At 35.3% G+C, this 15,230-nt stretch overlaps 2 protein-coding genes across 4 annotated transcripts; one reads left to right on the forward strand and one right to left on the reverse strand.

The window, feature by feature from the left end:
- The first annotated feature begins 813 nt into the window (after positions 1–813).
- On the forward strand, positions 814–8,361 carry LOC105321533 (threonine--tRNA ligase 1, cytoplasmic). Of its 2 annotated transcripts, none has more exons than XM_011419847.4 (20): positions 814–924; positions 1,174–1,218; positions 1,914–2,095; positions 2,499–2,614; positions 2,857–2,983; positions 3,172–3,292; positions 3,417–3,481; positions 3,937–4,015; positions 4,376–4,522; positions 4,626–4,724; positions 4,899–4,994; positions 5,203–5,273; positions 5,367–5,529; positions 5,735–5,872; positions 6,150–6,227; positions 6,336–6,436; positions 6,751–6,858; positions 7,204–7,276; positions 7,475–7,589; positions 7,772–8,361. In XM_011419847.4, exons 1-20 carry the CDS (start codon positions 865–867, stop codon positions 7,921–7,923), a joined length of 2,136 nt encoding a protein of 711 aa, XP_011418149.2. In that variant the 5' UTR covers positions 814–864; the 3' UTR covers positions 7,924–8,361. The 2 variants fall into 2 exon arrangements, with proteins under 2 accessions (XP_011418149.2, XP_011418148.2); XM_011419846.4 differs by having other exon boundaries at positions 848–1,030.
- Positions 7,982–14,396, reverse strand: LOC105321532 (peroxisomal sarcosine oxidase). 2 transcript variants are annotated; one of them, XM_034467287.2, is made up of 8 exons: positions 14,234–14,396; positions 13,950–14,101; positions 13,134–13,347; positions 12,065–12,247; positions 10,990–11,130; positions 9,023–9,172; positions 8,757–8,832; positions 7,982–8,622 (listed from the first exon to the last, which is right to left on the reverse strand). In XM_034467287.2, the coding sequence occupies exons 1-8, from the start codon at positions 14,327–14,329 to the stop codon at positions 8,495–8,497; spliced, it is 1,140 nt and encodes a 379-aa protein (XP_034323178.2). In that variant the 5' UTR covers positions 14,330–14,396; the 3' UTR covers positions 7,982–8,494. The 2 variants fall into 2 exon arrangements, with proteins under 2 accessions (XP_034323178.2, XP_011418146.3); XM_011419844.4 differs by lacking the exon at positions 12,065–12,247.
- Positions 14,397–15,230: the final 834 nt, after the last annotated feature.

A 15,230-nucleotide genomic window follows, 5' to 3' on the forward strand; every position in this document is an offset into this window, starting at 1 on the left:
ACAGGGAGTATTCATTATTGCCAATATTTTAGTAATTGAAGATAGGTTTAATTCAATTGTACCTATCTTTAATTCAATTGTACCTATCTTCAATTCATTGCATTTGTACCTATCTTCAAATGAATTGTACCTATCTTCAAATGAATAAGAGATAGGTATAATTGAATTGTACCTATCTCTAATTCAATTTGAAGATAGGTACAATTGAATTGAAGATAGGTACAATTGAATTGAAGATAGGTACAATTGAATTAAAGATAGGTACAATTATTTGAAGATAGGTACAAATATTTGAATATATGTTAATTTGGCGTTCCATACAAGAAGGCCCACGATGTAGAAATAATAAAGAATTTAAAATACCTACGTCCGCTTACTTTACATGCACATCATCCCCTATAGCACATCATCCCCTTAGGCCTATATGATGTTGGAATTTACTTCATTTTCTATGATGATGGAAATTCTGTATCAATTGATCTTTTAAAAGGCATTTTTCAGAATAAGAGATCTCTTGCAGATAACGGGAAATTAAGGGGTTTTGTCCTCAGATATATATTCTCTACCCTTCTATATATTTATTATTTTATGATAATTTTAACTTATGGTAGCCTACAGCTACGATTTTGTCTATATTTTAGTAATTGCCGTTTACATTAGTGTCAACAAACTGTTGCTGATTCGGAAATAAATGATCATTATACTTTTTTCTAAACTAAATTTTAAATTGTTCCTCATGTCAATCATATTCGGCAATAAGGAGTCTGTTTTGATATACATTTGGTTGTAACGAATAGATCAAGGCACGAGTTAGTTATTGATCGACAAACGACTGCACATGCGCACCAAGATTGTCGTGGCAGCATGGCCGAACAGAAAGTAGAAGAACAACTTGGAAAGATGAGTGTGTCTAATTCTAAAAAGGCATGACATTTTTTCGTCTTCAAAATCCCCAATAATGCTTTCAAAGTCAGTTCTCTTGCGTATTTCAAGGAAACTTGGACCACGGTTCATAGTTAGTTCCACTAGGGTGTGTTATTTTATCGACCCGGATTTCATCATCATTAATACTGTTGACATCATGTTGCATCACGTCAAAAGATAATTGGTTGTATTTAATACTATATTAGTATATAAAAGACAGCATCATGAATATTTTTGTTTTTCATATAGAGTTCCAAGAAAACGGAGAAAGAGACCAAAGCAAAGTTAAAGGATGTGAGTCCATATTTAATTTACGTTGTCGTACAGTAGCAGTTTAATTACTGCATAATTATTGCAACCATATTATTAATACCATTAATCAGTTTATGGCCAAATAAAAAGGTTCAGTCTTCTTCTATGGATATGGTAGAAATCTTGCAGTTCATATAATATATTGGCTGTGTTAATCGGTCTGTAGTCGGTCCCAAGATATTTATGCAGCACATTTGGATGATTTTTAATAAAGCTACACATACCTTTAAGAGAAATGCAATCGAAATTGATCAGAGGAAAAATATCCAAGATAATTTCATTCACACATTATCATTTCTCACTCGTTCTTACGGAGATTTATAATGGGGGAATGTTGACATCTTTTCTCCATTCGGAAGTCACTCGGAATACCTCACACAATTTTTCAATTTCATTATCTTGGTCTGTTGCAATACTAAATTCCTGTAGACATCACATTTTTTAACGGTGTATTAAAACCTGTTAAGCTAGAGGGGCATTTCGAAAAAGAACCATGGTGTATTTACAAATATTGAGTGATAAGCAAAATATGAATCAAGGATATCTTGGGGCAGAGTACAGTCAGACTCCGTAAAAGAATATTTTGTGATCATGCAGCCATGTTTTTGAGAAAGTTAGGTATGGACCCAGGCTTCTGACTGAATTATTATGATTTATATGTTGCACACTTCAAACAGCTGGTTCCACCCCCAGAGTTCATTGCATACAGAGAAAAACTCTGGCAGGAGCTAAAAGCAGACTATGATAAATGGTTGGCTGCCCAGCCCCAGGATCCAATAAAGGTGACCTTACCAGACGGTAAACAGGTGGAGGGTCAGGCCTGGAAAACTACGCCCTACGATGTTGCTAAAGGAATCAGGTGTGTCAATCATTAAAATCAAAGTAGTGTGGCTGAATTGCATAAAAAGATGCTGGCTCTCTAACTGAACATGAATTTAACATCCTTCACTATGTGTGAAACAGCATGTTTTTGGTATAGATAAATACATACAATATGTTAATATTCGATAAAACTATTTCATTTGTACTGTTACAAATTCTATCAATGTCTTCAGATACCTTGATATACTTTGTATGTAAAAAAAGAAATAAAAAAAGGCAAGTCCTTTATTAGTTTAATTGCATTTGTCATATTCAACTCAAAATTTCAAAAACTTGTTTTTCTGTCAGTATTCAATAATAATAAAGAAGTTGAAATTCCTTTACAACAAGCTTGAATTAGTCATAGTTTTATTCTAACATTTTGGTTTCACTGTTTGTAGCCAAGGCTTGGCTGACAACACTGTGGTGGCTAAAGTAGATGGAGAGTTATGGGATCTGGATAGGCCATTCGAGAAGGACTCCTCTCTACAGCTTCTGAAGTTTGATGATAAAGATGGTATCAATTTAATCAGTATATATAAATACATTGAATTGAATTCAACAGCAGGCATGATGCCTATAAATGTTCTCTTCTTAAAATGGTTTGTTACAAAGAACATGAAGAAGTTTATTAAAATGACTTTTGGAAACAGTTTTACAAAGTACTTTTCAATTTTGAAAATTACAATATTTAATGAAAATACCTGTGAATCAGTATTGAACTGAGTTTAGAACTTAGGTTGAATTTCTCTTCTTCAGGCCAGTATGTTTTTTGGCACTCAAGTGCTCACATCCTAGGAGAAGCGATGGAGAAGTTGTATGGGGGACATCTATGTTATGGGCCGCCGATAGAGGAGGGCTTTTACTATGACATGTGGTGTGAGAGGTATTTCATAAGTTTACAAGAAATATTTACCACAATGCTTGATATTATATTTTTACATTCAGTGCCATTATTTTTGTTGTCAGATTTTCCCCCTATTAAAAGATACAACTCCCTCTTAAAAGCAAACAATAATGACAGACATACAATAATTTAATGCTGAAATACCAGTTCTTATTTCTGCTATACAGTGCAGCAGTGTCCAGCAATGACTTTGGTAGTATAGAAGACAAAGTGAAAGGAATCGTCAAGGAAAAACAGCCATTTGAAAGATTAGAAATGAAGAAGGAAGATTTACTCAAAATGTTTGAGGTATGGAGCAATTTATATTTGCTCTCACATGACAGGAGTAGTCAATGTTTTTGGAGTTCCTAAAGATTTTATTTTCTTAAGAGTGAATGCTCATGTAACTTGACTATTGTTTTTCTTCATTTAGTATAACAAATTCAAACAAAGGATTCTGAATGAGAAGGTGACCACTCCTACCACTACAGTATATAAGTAAGTATTGTCCCTCTGTTATTATATGTAAGTCACCACTAAGGTATATAAGTAACTATTGTCCCACCGTTACTGTATGTAAGTCACCACTACGGTATAAAAGTAAGTATTGTCCCACCGTTAATGTATTTATGCTTAAGATTATATTGATTTGTTCTATAAAATTAGGAATTTTTATCGTGATGAAATTTTGATGAATCATGATTTCTTGGCAAGTGGTTTCTTGGGGAATCAATTCTGGGTTTTTTTCTTCTTTAAAATAATAAAACTAAATAAAAATATTTTGAAAATAATTCTGAGCAAGGGATAATATTTTGTTCATATGCTGTTGACTATTTAACCTGCTGGAACAATGAATAAATATTAAAATGCTCTTTCAGTAAAATTCTTTTGTGAAAATGATTCATGTTTAAAATTGGTTTAGTAAATGGAGAACCTATATTTCAATTTTCCAGATGTGGACCATTGATAGATTTATGCAGGGGACCACATGTTAGACACACGGGTAAAATCAAGTCGTTTTCTGTAACCAAGGTAGGTTGATACAGTGTAGAAGTCAATGGCTAAAGCTGTAAACTTACTGCATATGTAGAAGTACTGTAGAAATTCACACTACTTGTGTAAATTAAAGTGTTGCATCCTAGAAGATTATGGAATCTTTAACACTTATCATGATAATATTATGTTTTCTGAAGGTCAAAGAACATTTTAGTATTTTTAACTCTACATTATAAGGAACAATGCTGAACACTTTCACTATAGATGATATGAGTCATGGGAAAATAGGCTTCATTAATTTACTTTGGATAGTATGTTTTGTTAAATGTCTTTACACTTATATGGTGATTAGATGTATATTGATGGTTGACAGCGTCCCTGGCATTGTTTTTACAGAGTTCAGCCACTTACTGGGAGGGCAAGGCTGATGCGGAGTCTCTCCAGAGAATCTATGGAATCTCATTCCCTGACCCCAAACAGCTCAAAGAGTGGAAACACTTCCAGGAAGAGGCTGCCAAAAGAGACCACAGAAAAATTGGCAAGGTTAGGTGTCAAGCTGTCTCATCTTGTAAAGCTGTTTGATAATTTGAAGGAAAAACTCCAAATATTTCTGAAATAATAAATGTGTGACACTTGTATGTTTCAGGAACAAGAGCTGTTCTTTTTCCATGAGCTTAGTCCAGGCAGTTGTTTTTTCTTACCAAAAGGAGCCTATATTTATAATACTTTAATTGACCTTATCAAGGTAAGCTTCAGGTGTATATTTTCATTTGTAAGGTACTCTAAAAAAAAATTTAGGAAATACTTGTGTAAAAACCAATCATGTGCCTGGCATTCTGAGTTTTTTTAATAAAGTTTGTGTGTTTTGTTCTTATTTTGTGAATATTACCTATTTTTAATGATGATATAAATTTTACAGAGTGAGTACAGAAAACGAGGCTTCCAGGAGGTGGTGTCCCCCAACATCTACAATGCTAAGTTGTGGGAGAGGTCTGGCCACTGGCAGCACTATGCGGTAATCACTCTCATACATCAACTTAACTTCACTCAATGCGCTATCATAAACATAGGCCCATAACAGCAGGACTGCCTATAGAATTAGGGTCACCATGTCATCAGCCAATAAATAGATAAAGAAATAATTCTTATTTCAAGTTTTCATTGTCTTATGACATTACTTCAGAAAAATAAAATTTGTAGTAAAATATTTTTTTTTGCTTCAGGAAAACTTGTTCCAGTTTGATGTTGAGAAAGAGAAGTTTGCCCTGAAGCCAATGAATTGCCCTGGGCACTGGTGAGTATCATTTGATGAAATGTAGATTCTCTACTCTAACACCACTGTTCTTGTTTTAGATTTAACTGGAAAACTATCAAAACTTTTATTCAGTTTGATGTTTGACCACCGCCAGCGGTCGTGGCGTGAATTGCCCCTCAGAATGGCCGACTTTGGAGTGTTACACAGAAATGAGTTGTCTGGAGCTCTCAGTGGGCTCACTCGAGTCCGGAGGTTCCAACAAGATGATGCCCACATCTTCTGCCAACCAGAGCAGGTAAACGTGTCAATTTAATTGCAAGATTCTTGGTTGCTCACAAAAAGTCCTTTCACACTATTTATTTCATTTTAAAATGAAATCATTTTGTGAACTCATATTTGTGTTGATGATGTAAAAAAAAAATACAGTTGTTATTGAATCACATATTACATCAGCACTTTTTGAAATTACAAGTATGCTAAAATCTGTTTGGCTTCTTAAGATCAAAGAGGAAATAGCCGGTTGTTTAGACTTCCTGAAAGCTGTCTATGATGTGTTTGGCTTCACTTTTAAACTATACCTGTCCACGCGACCAGAGAAGTACATGGGCGAGATTGAGATCTGGAACACCGCAGAAAAGGTAAAAGAGGCATATACATGTATGTGTCTCTTAGAAACAGACATTTATATTGGAGAATTAAGTTTACATGTATGTTGGAACGCACTGGTTAAGAACTTTTGCCTGATAAATTTATAATAAAAAAAAAATATTATATTCTAGTACATGTATTAATATCTTTCAATCTCTGCCTATACATTTGAAATTCATAATGTTTCCTTGTAATTATGCTACTGTAAACATACATGGAATGTTTCATAGAAAATATATGACATTATGTGTGTTGTTTCTTTTCCAGCAATTGTCTGAAAGTCTTGATGCTTTTGGGTATAAGTGGGAGATAAATCCAGGAGATGGTGCCTTTTATGGACCAAAGGTAAGCAAGATTTTGTACTGACAGAAAGTAACATGGTAAAATTGCATTTATTGAGTTTTATATGAATGGAAATGGCTGGATTGTTTTGACCTGAGTTTACTCTCACAGATTGACATCATCATCATGGACGCCTTGAGGAGGCCCCACCAGTGTGCCACCATACAGCTTGACTTCCAGCTGCCAATCAGATTTGACCTCAACTATGTCAGGTAAGGAAAACACGGGGGTGTGACATTCAGGGTCAATCTGGGTTGAATTTGACCTTAACTTTTAGAGATGACATCCACATATACCTGTCACAAACTCTCATCCAGCTTTTGAATTGATCATGTTCTCCAGTTTTAAATAAATACTCTATTTTTAGAGAAAATGTGTAAAACTTGTAAAAAAAAAAAAGGTTATTTATTATAAAATAAATTTTAGATGATTGGTTAATAATGTCGCTTAAGGACCTTTTGGTGTCTTTTACCAGTTGTGCTTTAAATTGATGTTTTTACTGTATATTTTACCTGACTTTGTTTAGCGGAGGGGAGGATGGAGAGAAGAAGAGACCGGTGATGATCCACCGAGCCATCCTGGGATCTGTGGAGAGGATGATTGCCATCCTGTGTGAAAACTACGGCGGCAAATGGTTAGACAACTCATGAATCTATGAAACAACTGCAGAATTACTGGCAGTTTGTATGTTATATGTAGTTCATTTCAGTATACTGTAGAAGCACATATATTCGATTGGTCAAAATGGCATGATTTTTGAACCAAATAAAATTTCATTGGCATTTCATTTTGTCATATTGTAATCTTTAAAATGTATCGCGTATCAACTCAGTATTCTTTAATACTTGGGTTAAAAACTCATCATGGATTTTGTTGGTTTATACTGCTAATGAAAATAACGAAATTAAATCCTCAATGAATGCCTCTACAGTATGTATTGTATAGACTGTGTAACTGAATTGTATTGACCTCCTTTCAGGCCGTTCTGGCTGTCCCCCAGACAGTGTATTGTTGTCCCCGTGGCTCCTCCATTCAATGAATATGCTAACCAGGTAAACCATTGAATCCGTAATTCATAGAATGGGTGTCAAATGTTTTCTTATTTTACTATTGAAACATGATTGCATGGATGAGTTATATCTTACATTTCATGAAAACTTTAAGTCTTGTTATTTGAACATTTATATAAAACTTTTTCTGAAGATGAAATTTTTATAGAAAGATGAAATAATGTGATTTTTTTTGGACAGGTCCGGCAGCAGTTACATGACGCAGGGTTTATGTGTGAAGCTGACGTTGACGACGGCAACACGCTGAACAAGAAAGTCCGCAATGCGCAGATCGCCCAGTTCAACTTCATTCTAGGTAAACGGTCAACAAACAAGTTGTAGTTTTCTTGCATACTTCAGTAAGGCATTGGAAATTTGAATATGCATTTAACTGAAATATTTGATATTATTAAGGAAGTATTTGTTACCAAGTTTTTATCTGTTTTGTGAATTTGCTCATAATAATTTATTATTTAAATATTTTCTTTGTTGTTTAAGTTGTGGGTGAAAAGGAATTGGAAAACAAGACGGCCAATGTCCGTACACGCTGCACCAAGGTCCACGGCGAACACAGTATAGCGGACATCATCACCAAGTTCTCCAAGTTCAAGGCCACCCGCTGTCTAGACGCGGAGGACAAGTTTGAATAAGTGACAGTTCCCCTCATGGAGCCTTTATTTATTTCTTTGATTGTGATTGGCTTTCACATTACCCCAGTAACAATCATGTTTATGGAGTGCTTTGAAAACCTGTGGACTTTAAATTGATGGGCTCTGAAGTATTCCTGGATGTATGTAGATAAATAAATTTGATAATTCTTCGGAAGAGAGTACTTACTTTAGTAATCTTCCCTTTCAATTTGTGCAATTTTTTGGGCTATGTCACAAAGAAGACTGGTTGTAGATCGGGTATTTTGAGGTACAGTGTATCAAGAAAACAGTTGAATGATGTAATAATGCTTTGTAGAATGGTGCACTCTGTTTATTCGTAATTGATAAACAATAAAACCTGACATTATTTACTTGCACTATGATTGCATTCATTGTCTTCTCAACTGTCCATGAAATAAAATGATTTTATCAAACACAGTTAAATCTTTCTCTTATATATCAGAATGTGTTGAAAAGTTACCAGGTTTTGTGATGAGAGATAATTCAAACAAACAACAACAAAACTTATTTTAAGTTGTGATGTATCTGCATATGATAAATTTTAGGTGCATTACATCCGGGCTTTAGTGCTGGAGAACCTGTCTATACGGCAGGGGGTGAGGTCATAGGAGGGGGTCTTATCCATGGCCAGCTCACTCAGAATCTTGCCCACCACCGGGGATAACTTAAACCCATGCCCTGCCAAGAGAAAAAGCTGTTTCATTCTTTTATGATTAATTATAGATTAAAAGATAGGAGTTAACCTTTTAACTAAAGATTTATGTGTATGTATTATTCAGTGATCCAAAGTAAAGTAATATCATCTGTGTTACCGGAAAATCCTGCTCCTATTATGATATTCCTGTGGATAGGATGGCGGTCTAGGATAAATTGTTTGTCAGGAGTATTCTGAAAAGAAAAGCTGCAAAACTAATGATACATTCATATGGAAAGTTTAAATAATTAGAAATGGGAAAGACTAATTTCAACTTTATAATCGTGAAACTAAAAAACAGTTTCTAAAAAATTAAAATTAAGAAATTGTATAAATATGATGAACTGTCAAGTCTATGATACAGCATCCTTTCCCGTTAATTACCGTGTACATGCAGGGTTCGACGATAGAGGGCGTGTCCTGTAGACTGGGCAGGTGCTCCCTGACGTAACTCTTCATCGTACTCAGGATCCGCCCCGTGTCCGCCATATCTCGACTGTCGGGGTCAGTCTCAGGGCCGTCATGGTAACACACCTACGGGCAATTAATACAAACACGATGTCACATGGAATTACATGAAAAAAGCATGAATTTATTATGATGAGGTATCAAAAACTATACAGAGCATGGTTTATTCCAACAGACAAGTTTATCATTACAGTTTGGTTTGATTCTACCGTGTGTGATGATGTGGAAACATAATATCCAGAGTATCAAAATGAGATAGCAGATATACTCAGCGGTGAAATAGAATGAATGTCCTCCACCGTAAAATATGCCATAAAAGAAATAAAGAACGTACACACAGTGAAGATAAGCCGTAAAAGACAGGCATGTAGCATCGGGGGGGGGGGGGGCTGCCCCCCCCCCCACTTTTTCTCGCAGCAACAAATTTACATATAAAAAATTGAATTATCATGGAGTTGCCCCCCCCCCCCCCACTTTTTTGGGAGGATGTAAAAAATTGATATGAAAATAAGGAAATGAGGGGTGAAATTATATACTACGCCCCCCCCCCCCCCCCCCCCGCCCCGGATTAGGATTTTGAAGATTTTGGGAAACTTTAAATTTTCCTTTTTTTTTTGCTTGTCAAGATTTTTTGGATGAGTCTGCGCCCCCCCCCCCCCCCTCCCCCACTTTCAAAAACGATGCTACGTGCCTGAAAGAAAAGAACTACAGAATACACAGTGTAAAATATGCCTTTGAAAAATTACACAGTGTAATTTATATGCCATAAAAGAATTACAGAAAACACAGTGTAAAATATGCCATCGAAGAATTACACAGTGTAATTTATATGCCATAAAAGAATTACAGAATACACAGTGTAAAATATGCCATAAAAGAATTACAGAATATACAATGTAAATATGCCAATGAAGAATTACAGAATACACTGCATTAGAATGCAGTAACTGTTACGATACATAATGTTATCAAAAGTACCCCCCCCCCCCCCACAGAAAAATTGACAAAATACATGCGGACTGTAGGTTTTTAAGTATAAGGTAGTACATTTGACCAGCTGTAAACCTCACAAATAGTTAGAATAAACCAAGATATTGAGCCAACCAGTCTAAGAGATAATCATCTATCAGCCAGTTTGATAGCTTATATTTTAAAGATCATAATGTAAAAAAAAGATATCCTTGTTGTCATGGTGTGATAGCAGATATCTTATGTTGTAAGGATTTGATACCAGTTATCTTCTATAGGTATAATGTGATAGCAGATACATGTATATATCCTCGCTGCTGTACTATAAACATATATATCCTTGATCATTGTTATGCAGCCTTTAATATAATGATGTGATAGCAGACATCATTGATGTGATAGCAGACACATGTCATAATGTGAAAGCAGATTTTCCTATTATTATTTAGTGATATAGTGTATAATTTATATAATTTAATTGCTATATAACAGCTATTTACAATTTCAGATAGTAGTCTACTAAAACCATGTTAATTCTAAATAAAATATACCGGTAGAAAAAAGAACGAGTGTGGAGGTAACCTTTTGAAAAGGAAAAAGGTAAACTGACAAACGTCAGTAGATAAGGAAATAATTTTAAGGTAAGATACCGTGCAAACTCACAGACAGAAGCCTAAAAGTTAAAAAGTAGTGTTTGTTGGTATATAAGACAGCATTAATGAAAGGTTTTTAAAGAATAAAAACAATTGCTTTAAGAGATCCAAAGAAAACGGGTCTTGTTTGAAAACGGGTTTTGTATTGTTTGAATATTGCAGTTTTAATTAACGAGACAGGTGCAAAGAAATAAGCCAGTAATGCGATATATCGTCTGTATGGAGAGTTTAATAATGAAGAACTTCATAAATATCTCTCACTTTTGCATGTCCCGGGTATTCCAAGCTAGGTAGAGCATACACTCCACCATTTTCTCTGATATTTCTGAACGCCGGAAATCGACCTGCAGAGAACTCGCCATCTTTTTTCTCCTTCCAATATAATACCAGGATCAACACTGTCTGGAAAAACAAAATACGCTACAAGTATTGAATCCGATAAATTAATTTAGGACTCGTAAGGAAAGGGTTACATGACAAAATTTCTTCCAAGACAATATATATATATATATATATATATTTGTGACAGGTTTAGAGACATTGTTTTTAAAATTGAATTAATTCTCGATGTATTCGTCTTAGCATTTACGACGAAGTATTAAAAGAACTGCGAACGCCCGTTTCCTGCCTACAGTTTACACCCATATAATTCGGAATTTCTATCAGATATTAAAAAAACAAAGCTTAGTATTTACTACAAAGAATAATTAATTCCTAATTAATTTCTATTAAAATAATTATTTTTTAAACGAAAATTTTCCTGACTGGAGGTCTAAATATTTCTTCATTAAAATTGGTCTCTTTGAGTGAGGAAAACATTATTTAGCGGCCAACATGTGCATAAAAACTTAATAATCACATATCTACGTTAGATATTAAAAGTGGGGTTTTTTTTCATTTTAATTCATATTCGTTAATTATTTTTTGAAACGTTACAAAGCAAAATGGTTTATTTTTTGGAATTTATTTTTGTCTGTAGACATATGCCCGCCCCCGTGAAACAAGAAACTTTTCGGTATGAATATGCTAAATAACAATATATATCCCCCCCCCCCAAAAAAAGTAATTTTTGTTTCATGGGGGGGGGGGGGTATTAAATCCGTTTTCCGTTAGTTTCTATTACGAAATGAGCTATTTTAACCCAGAAAGCAAAGTTACCTCTCTTTGTTTGACCAAATCATTTATATTTAATGAAAATATACATAAATATTTACATTATCTAAAAAAATATTTTAAATATAATCTAATTAGACGATTATAAAAAAAAGTGACTTTAAGTTTGGCGGCTAGAATATGCTACCGTTCGCAGTTCCTTATTTATTGTGACAAAAATCACCTCTAAAGGTAAATTAATGCCGAGCTTGGGCAAAAATTTGGGGGCCCATGGTCCCAGCGTGAGTACGACCTTCCTGGCCCTGTATTCTCCCTGTGACGTCACAATGGTGACGTCAGAACCCGGTAGGATACCTGTCACCTCTTCACCGTCTCTCAACTCGCCTCCGTGCTTGACGAACAGAGTCTGCAATCAGACACATTGATTCTTGCTACATACAGCTGAAAGCTACCCCGGACGATTTTAATGTGTTGCATAACAGTTGTCTTGTACGTAGCTTTGTTTTTGAAAGTGGGTGGGCCAGCCTCATCCAAAAAATCTTGACAAGCAATTTCACAAAATCTTCAAAATCCTAATCCGTGGGGGGGGGGGGGGGGGGGGGGACATATAACTTCAACAATTTCACTACTCATTTCCTTATTTTCATATCAATTTTTTACATACTCCCAAAAAATTGGGGGGGGGGGCAACTCCATGATAATTCCATTTTTTATATACATGTAAATTTTAAAAAATTTGTTGCTGCGAAAAAAAGTGGGGGGGGGGGGGGGAAAAGGCTCCCCCCTGATGCTACGTGCCTGTTGTATCAGTTAAGGCAATCGAAAATTTTGGATTTTGATTTTAGTACATCTCGATCACTTGATAGCTTGTACTTAATGTATGTTTCCTGTCATCGTCGGACACCCATGGCAAGTCTCGTACACACTGACCGATCTTTAGCCGACTGATTGAACGTTTCTCGTTTTCGTGAATATTTATTCTTAGCCCATGAGAAATGGAAACTCTAGTTTTTGGTAAATAGAGACAAGAAACCGACAATCATGCAATATGATCATGTCGATTGGATTAGTGATAATTCCTTCATGAAAATGTTAAGAAACCAACTTAAAAAGAACATGAATTATTCATGAGAACGAAAAAAATTCAACAAGTTGGCCATCGGTCCGTAAGCGTAGGTTAGACTTGACATGGGTATTCCGACGATAGTTTTAATTGTTTTTTAAAATTACTAATTCCTGATGTTGCAATATGTCCTAATTAAACTGCAGGAAACAATGGTATATGTGGTCACCTGAAATGCCCTGAGAGCTTTGTCCGCCCTCAGCACCCCTCCACTGTAGTCAAACACCCCCACGTAATCTGGCGGCAGGGACAACATCGGGTACCTGTCCCTCAGGTCCCCAGGGGTCAGGATATCGTACTTTATACCGTTCCGTGACAGGGAGGATATTGTAGCCTTCATGTAAGAGTTACCTTGCTTGCTGACTGACAGACAGCCGCAGTTCCTGCGAGGAAAAGGAGCTCGTTATATTGATTAGTTATAAATCTCACTAAGCATTGCTAAAAGCGTGCTATCTTCTCATTAGCCTAGTGTGCCGCCTTATCCACGCATCCTTTCATTAAGTAAACTGAAGAAATGTTGTATGGTCGAACACAAACAACAAGAACAAACAAATAAAAAATACATGAAGAATATAGCCTTTGGCTCTACATCATTTATTATATTCTAATAGTCGTTTTGTTTATACATTTTACTATTAATTAACTATTATAAATTCATTCAAATATTCTCAACTACAATGGTGTCAATGCCCCTTTATATAAGACTAAAATAAATATATATAAATCGTTTCGAATTATTAAGTATTAGAAGGTAATTGCCTCGATCCTTTCGATTTTTAAATGCATGATTTCTCTAGAATGATATTTAAAGATTTTTAAAAGCAGTACTTTGAAAAACAAACCCATAATTAAGGAGAATCGATTGTTTTTTATTTGTAAAATACAATTATTGTCTCACGTTGTCTTACGTTATATAAGGCTTTTTAACCATAAATATCGCCCTAAATCCATCAAATAAAAGGCCCCGTTACCCCTGACTACTCACACTAAGAGAGAGGTCCCTGACTCGCGCTCCAGGGAACGCCACAGTTTCCCGCCTTCTTTCATCATCACAGCGTAATGGTCATCCTCACCGTATTCTACCCGGGTGATTCTACTCTGTCCGTGAGAGCTCCCGCGGGAGTGAGGCAGGGAGAACTAAAACAAATTATACCGAGAATTATCATAGTCTATGTGTTAATTCTTGAATATATGTCTTTACGAGTATATAGGTCTTGGTTTCCATACTTACTATGTCCAGGGTTCATAGGGGTATACTAGTATACTGACCTGCTCCAGAAGCAGGGTTTTCTCTCCGTTCTTGGCCAGGTTGTAGGCCGTGGCTGACCCCTCGATCCCCGCCCCCACCACCACCACGTCATACATAGTCTCCACGGGTCAACTAAACAACTTTGTACCGCGAAATTATTAGAATGCGGGTCGTGCCTAGATTTATAAGATTGTATATCTTATCGTGTAGCCTTTTCGTGTCATATTTCACAAATTTGTTTTTAGGAACTCTAATATAAAAGAATATCAATGTCATGAACACTTTGTGTTCTTTTCGGGAAGGATTTGTGCTGCAAATGAAATAATGTGGACCCGTCATTTTATATGTATATACTAAGTAGTTAGAACTAAATTGGCTAACCAAGCAGAAAGAAGTTAAGTCAGCTTCCAGTAAATGCATCCATTAAAATAGGTGACTGTGGAATTCATATACTGTGGTGTGTTCCCTTCGTGGAATGTGTGGATACTCTTAGTCTTTGCTTTAGAAAAATCATAACTACAGAATGGTAACTAGCGCAACTCATTAACATTTTGTAGATTCGAATTTTCAAGGCGTTAATATATAGAGCTGAAGCTGAAGAGCTGCAGAGGAAGTACATCATCAATGCATGTCGATTTTTATCTTTAAAATATAAATTAACTTTATAACAGTTGAGCAAACATTTTTACTATTAAAGCACAGAGCAGAGTTATTTTGAACAAATGAATTACAGAGAATATGATAAACAGCGATGACGATGAAGACAGATGATGAACCATCAATCAGAGAGTCTCCATTGTTAAACATAACCTATAATAGGTAGAAGGTTAAACTGTGTATTTATAGCTCACCCTTTTGTCTTGATTTAATGAATTTGATTGATGAAGCTTGTAAACTAGGCACATGTCAAAATAATATGCATATATGTACATTGACTTTTTACTTTATTTGACTTTTATAAGGTTTTCAATCTTCTTCAGCCGATCATTTTACAAAGGCATTGACTTCAATACATCT

This window comes from Magallana gigas, chromosome 6, assembly GCF_963853765.1.
Source record: "Magallana gigas chromosome 6, xbMagGiga1.1, whole genome shotgun sequence".
NCBI classification, from domain to species: domain Eukaryota; kingdom Metazoa; phylum Mollusca; class Bivalvia; order Ostreida; family Ostreidae; genus Magallana; species Magallana gigas.

Bases quoted from the DNA above. Each gene is read 5' to 3' on its own strand.
- LOC105321533 (XM_011419846.4), top strand. From the start codon at position 959: ATGCTTTCAAAGTCAGTTCTCTTGCGTATTTCAAGGAAACTTGGACCA. The intron at 4,725-4,898 runs GTAAGCTTCAGG...TAAATTTTACAG, and splicing joins CTTTAATTGACCTTATCAAG to AGTGAGTACAGAAAACGAGG. The intron at 5,873-6,149 runs GTAAAAGAGGCA...TTTCTTTTCCAG, and splicing joins TCTGGAACACCGCAGAAAAG to CAATTGTCTGAAAGTCTTGA.
- LOC105321532 (XM_034467287.2), bottom strand. From the start codon at position 14,329: ATGTATGACGTGGTGGTGGTGGGGGCGGGGATCGAGGGGTCAGCCACG. The intron at 14,102-14,233 runs GTCAGTATACTA...AATTTGTTTTAG, and splicing joins AAACCCTGCTTCTGGAGCAG to TTCTCCCTGCCTCACTCCCG. The intron at 8,833-9,022 runs GTAATTAACGGG...TTTTCTTTTCAG, and splicing joins TCGAACCCTGCATGTACACG to AATACTCCTGACAAACAATT.